Below are 5543 nucleotides of genomic sequence, written 5' to 3'. Positions count from 1 at the left end.
CAGCCATGCCCTCAGCTTTCCTCAGCCCTCATCTCAGGCACCTCGCGCCCCGCCCGCCAACGGGCAGTGACGAGCTACGCCCCGCCCCCGCCCGGCCCGCGAGGCCGAGGCACACACGTGCTACCATTCTGATTGGTTATAGCCCATCAGAGCGACGGGAGAGACAGCCAATCAAAGCGCGCATTACCGTGAGGGGTGGGGAGGGCTGCTGTGCGAGTGCTTGCCTGGGCGAGGGAGCGGGTGTTCTCTCTTCTCCGCCCAAGCCCGCTCCAGCCCGCGGGGAGGGACCGAGCGGCCTTGCGGGAAGGAGTCGCCGCCGCCGCCGGCGGCTGTGCTGGCAGCCTCTGCCCCGCTGTGCCATGGAGGACGTGCTGCCCTCCGGCCTGCTCGAGATATGCCTGCTGGTCGGTGTGCCTAGGGACCGGGTGAGGGCGCTCCTGCAGGTGAGAGGGGCGCGGGGTGGTGAGGGGGCGCGGGGCGGGCTGGCGGTGCCCGCCGGCCGGGTGTCCCGGCTGGTGTGTGGGGCAGCGCCGTGCTCTGCTCCGAGGTCTGGCCCGAGCCAGAGCCGGTTAGCGGGGCCTCTCCCTCCTGCGGACTTGAATAAAACGATTGGGTCGTTGCTGTTATATATCGGGTAGAGCTGCAATACTTTAAAGAAAACTTGTTTTGACAAGGCGAACCTCAGCAAAGTAGGAGTAGTTTGGTAGCGATGTTAAGGAATTACGCTTTTTCAAAGATCTGAGCTTAGACAAAGAATGCGATGTGGCTTTATATAAGCAGGAACAGTAAAATGCTTGAACAATGCATATCCTTTATGGGATGATACACTATTTCCTGCCATCCCTTGAGATAAAAGCTAAAGACAGGGGAATAAAGCCTGGTGACTTGCATCCTTAGGCCAACAACCAGGTCTAAACCCCTGAGTTCAGTGCTCTGAATTTAGCAGGACCGGAGCAACTCAGATCTGGCAGAAGTTAATGAGTCTGTTCCTGCTTTGAATATGTGGTTTATAATTTGTTTATGACTGTAGCCTTTTCACATGTGAGGTAAAAATTAAAGGCCTCATCCTGATTTTGCTTTATTAAAATGTGCAGATGATTTTGTGAGATGCCTATCAGCTGCCTGACTGTGGGAGTAGCTGTGGTGCCAGCACGTGCGGAAAAGCCAAGCTGTTCCCAGGGATCGCTGTTGTCTTGCTTGAACTTGAATTTGATTGTGCGCTCTAATACCATTAGATAAAGAAGTCTTTGTTAAACTTGTTGCTGCTAACTCGCTGAGGAGATGGCTTTTGCTGATGTCAGCTTCTTAAGTGATACCAGCTAAGCAGAGCTTCAAATTCCAGGATCTCATTCCTGTATACATTCAAATTTGAGAAATAGTTTTGCCATAAATGTCACCACCAGACTTTTGAAATTGGTGTATGTGTGTGTGTTGCTTCAGCACCTGCGTGTACAGTAAACCCAAAAGAAGGGCAATTTCTTTTTCATTCCAGTCTGCTCAGTTGGATCTCATTGCTTCCAAAAAAACCTGTAGAACAACAAATAAGATAATTGGCAACAAACATAGAAACCATTCCAATATTCTGGTCGCGCCACAGGTTTTGAATTGTTTTTTTGCTGAAGGTGTAAAATGGAGTGTCAGAAAGGGAAGTAGTCCCTATGCTTGACAGTATTAACTGTAGTAACATCCCTGCAAGCTGTTACACCACAGGGTTTTCAGTCGCTGTCTCAGGACAAGTTTATAGATTTAGTCTGCTTCTTCTTCCTTCTGCAGCACTATCTATGTAAAGGAATAGTGGAATATTTTTGTGTCTAATTTCAGTGAATGTAGAAAGAAGAGATCTTGTTGAAAGAAAATAAGAACATTTCAATGGAAAGTAGTGGACCTCTGATGATATTTACAGATGAAACAGCAGAGTAAAAATCTTGATAATGCTTCAAATCTTGGTCTTGAAAGTGTGTTTGGTATTCTTAACTTTATTGCAATATGTTCTTTACTGTAACAAAGTCAATGAAGTTAGTGGGAATGTGATATAACCCACTGTCAAAGAAAAGTCTTGTATGACTGACCTGTTGTCAATGGAGATTCCAATGGAAAAAAAGATAAAGTTTTGCACTGAAGCTCATGAAACTGAAGTGTCTGGGCTGTCATCCATCAGTTGTCCTTATTGCCAGGATACTGTCACTCTAAGATTTAAATTTTAAGAGCTCAAAGGCTGCTATTTTCAGCTAGAGATTACTTTTTAGTGTTGGAAGTGTGTTATTTTGTAAGAATGAGATGTACAATAGTGAAGATCATACAGCCATCTTTGATAAAACTTCTTTCCCCTAAGTTATCTTCAGCTATAAAGCTGGGGTTTGATATGACAAGTATGATGTGCAAACTATCAGTGAGATGTCTCAGATCTTCCTGTTGGCTCCATTGTTGGGTTCTGTATCTACCTACCACAGTCAGTGGTATAGATCTTGTCTCTTACAGTGTCTGCATCGTGCTTTCTGGCCCTGCTAATGCAGACATAACCACCAAACCATATTTTTTCTTTTTCTGTAACGCCCTCCTGGGTGTCAAGTTGTATGAAAGGAATGAGGTGTGATCAAATTGAGCATTAGTTAGTAGTGTGTGCTTGTGGGACAGAGGGATAGAAGGGACAGAGTGTACCCTCAGCAGGCTTCCTGATGATGCAAAACTGGGAGAAGTGGCCGAATGGCAGCATAGCCTTCTGGTGTAAGACCTGGATAGGCCAGAGAGCTGGATGGAGAAGAGCCTAATGTAGTTCAACAAAGGCCAGTGTAAGGTCCTGCCACCTGGAGAGGAACAACCCCATGCACCAGTACAGGCTGGGGCTGACCTGCTGGGAGGCAGCTCTGCAGAGAGGGACCTGAGCGTTCTGGTGGGCAGCAAGTTGCCTGTGAGCCAGCAGCGTGCCTGTGTGGCCAAGGATGCCAATGGGATTCTGGGGTGCATCAGGAGGAGTGTGGCCAGCAGGTCGAGGTAGGTGATCCTCCCCCTCTATTCTGCCCTAGTGGGGCTGCACCCGGAGTGCTGTGTCCAGTTCTGGGCTCCCCAGTTCTAGAGAGACAGGGTGGTACAGGAGAGGGTCCAGCAGAGGGCTACACAGATGATGAGGGGAGAGGTGGAGATACAGTTTTGCACTGAAGGTCATGAAACTGAAGTTTCTGGGCTGTCATCCATCAGTTGTTCCTATTCTCAAGATACTGTCACTCTGAGACACTGGAGCACCTCCCTTCTGAGAAAAGGCTGAGAGACCTTGGCCTCTTTAGCCTGGAGAAGACTGAGAGGGGATCTTTTCAATGTCTGCAAGTGTCAAGAGGATGAGGCCGGGCTCTTTACGGTAGTGCCCAGCAAGAAGAGAAGGGGTAACGGGCACAAACTGCAACACAAGAAGTTCCTTCTGAATATGAGGAAAAACTCTTTAGTTTGCAGGTGAAAGAGCACTGGAACAGGCTGTCCAGAGAGGCTGTGGAGTCTCCTTCTCTGGAGACATTCAAAACCTACCTGGACGAGACTCTGTTCATCCTGCTCTAGGAGACCCTGCTTTAGCAGGGGGTTGGGCTGGGTGATCTCGAGAGGTCCCTTCCAACCAGAGGCCCTGATTTCTGCAGCAGTGAAAAGTGAGTGCGTAATGGCCTGCATCATCAGGACCATAGCTCGTAGGTGAAGGGAAGGGATTATTACTATTATTGTTATTAGTCAATGCTCTTTAGGTCACATCTGGAATACTGTCCCACATTTGGGTACCTTGATACCAGAGAACTGCACGCCAATGGCAGTGAGACCAGAAGAAGCTACCCTATATGAGGGCTGAAGCACAAGGATGGAAGAATCTCCTTCCTAAGGGATTTCTGAAACTTGACTGGACGAGACCTAATGTAACCTGATTTAACTTCAAAGTTACCATTGCTTTGAGCAAAGGGTTGCACTAGAACTTCCAGAGGTCTCTTCCAACCTAAGTATTCGAAGTCTTCATACTTTTCCCTGCCCAGTTATTCCTTAAAGAAGCTTGTTCTTTCGTGGCATTTAAAACAATATTAACTTCTTCAGTGATGACGAGAATGAGATCAAGGAAACACCAAATAGCTGAGATCACACTCTAATCTGTGGTTTCAACACACTACTTCTTGTTTGTGTCTAAAATAGTGTGGTCAGTGTAAAAAGTCTTGTCTGTTCTGTATGGCATCATTGTTACAGGAACATAATTGGTAAATGGGGATGGACCAATGTCCCTGATTTCTGGAATCTTGCAGAATTACAGGGAAGAAAAGGCATTAGTATTTATAAGAGGTTATGCATGATGCAAGGACATTTGATAGTAAAAAGCGATAGAGGAGAAGCATTTCGAAATGAAGAATTAACAGTAGAAGCAAAGACTACAAAGTGTTCAAAGAATAGTAGAAACAAGTGACTGTTGCTCTGTTGCTGCCTGCTCACTATCTCTGAACTGAAAGTGTAAGAAAGTACAACTTTGGCTGCAGATGTTAATACGAGCCAACTTGGATGCTGATTGACTGAGTCGCTGGGTCAGTGACAATGCTGACTGTGCTTTTTCTGGGGCGGGGGCTGATGGAAAATGGTGTTTAATGCCTCTGTTGTAGTTCAAGACATTAAGGACCTGCAATTTTAGAAGCTTGTAGGCTGTGAGGCTATTAAATTGCTGGCTGTCATCCAGCACTTGTATCACAGAGATTCCTTCAATGTAAGTCAGGGATTGCCCTCTCAAAGCAACTTTGTATGGAAACCTCTGCAGGGCAAATCTGCCAAATTAAGATTGCTACTGTTTGAATAGGTCAGTGGTTTTTTTGCATAAGAGCCTCAGGGCTGATCGATAATTGTTCATTTGCTTCTGAAATGTTGAGCTGCATGTTATTTTGAGTGATCCTGTTGGATTTATCTGCGTTTCCAGTTTATTCACTTGATATGGATGTCAGCTGCCAGCTAAGGAAAATGACACAAAGTTTTTAGCATGGCAGGATCTGTCACTGAGTACCCCAGTTTGTAATGTGCTTTTGTTGTGGTTTAACCTTGGCTGGTAATTAAGTGCCACACAGCTGCTCACTCACTCCACCCTCACCCAGAGGGCTGGGAAGGAGAATCGGAGAGGAATGCAAAACTCTGGTGTTGAGGTAAGAGCAATTTAATAATTGAGATAAAATAAAAACAAAAGAACAATAATAATAACAGTTATAATGAAAAGAAGGGAGAGGAATGAAAATCCAAAGGGAAGTGAGAACAGAAAACAAGTGATACACAATATAATTGCTCACCACCCACTGACCAGCCAGTCCCCCAGAAATGATCCACAGGCCCTGGCCAACTCACCCAGTTTATATACAGAGCGTGGCGTCCAATGGTATGGAATATCCCTCTGGCTAGTTGGGGTCAGCTGTCCTGGCTGTCCCCCTCCCTGTTTCTTGTGCCCCTCCAGCCTTCATGCTGGCAGGGCCTAAGGAACTGCAAAGTCCTTGACTTCGTGAAAACACTATTTAGCAACAACTAAAACCATCAGTGGGTTACCAACATTATTC

General features: G+C 46.4%; 1 protein-coding gene across 4 annotated transcripts in view; it reads left to right on the top strand.

Annotated features, from left to right (window-relative positions):
• Nucleotides 1-231: 231 nt before the first annotated feature.
• Nucleotides 232-5543, top strand: part of DENND3 (DENN domain containing 3) — a 44704-nt gene continuing 39392 nt past the window's right edge. For 2 of the 4 annotated variants that reach the window (XM_055703757.1, XM_055703755.1), the window contains exon 1: nt 235-443. In XM_055703757.1, the coding sequence (XP_055559732.1) occupies nt 360-443 (84 nt within the window). In that variant the 5' untranslated portion in view covers nt 235-359. Of the gene's footprint in view, nt 444-5543 lie in introns of all 4 variants that reach the window. The other 2 variants (XM_055703760.1, XM_055703756.1) reach the window with 2 other exon arrangements.

The sequence above is a fragment of the Falco cherrug genome, chromosome 3 (assembly GCF_023634085.1).
Source record: "Falco cherrug isolate bFalChe1 chromosome 3, bFalChe1.pri, whole genome shotgun sequence".
NCBI lineage: Eukaryota > Metazoa > Chordata > Aves > Falconiformes > Falconidae > Falco > Falco cherrug.
The sequence above is the reverse complement of the archived record's forward strand: the minus strand, read 5'-3'. Positions and strand labels throughout refer to the sequence as shown.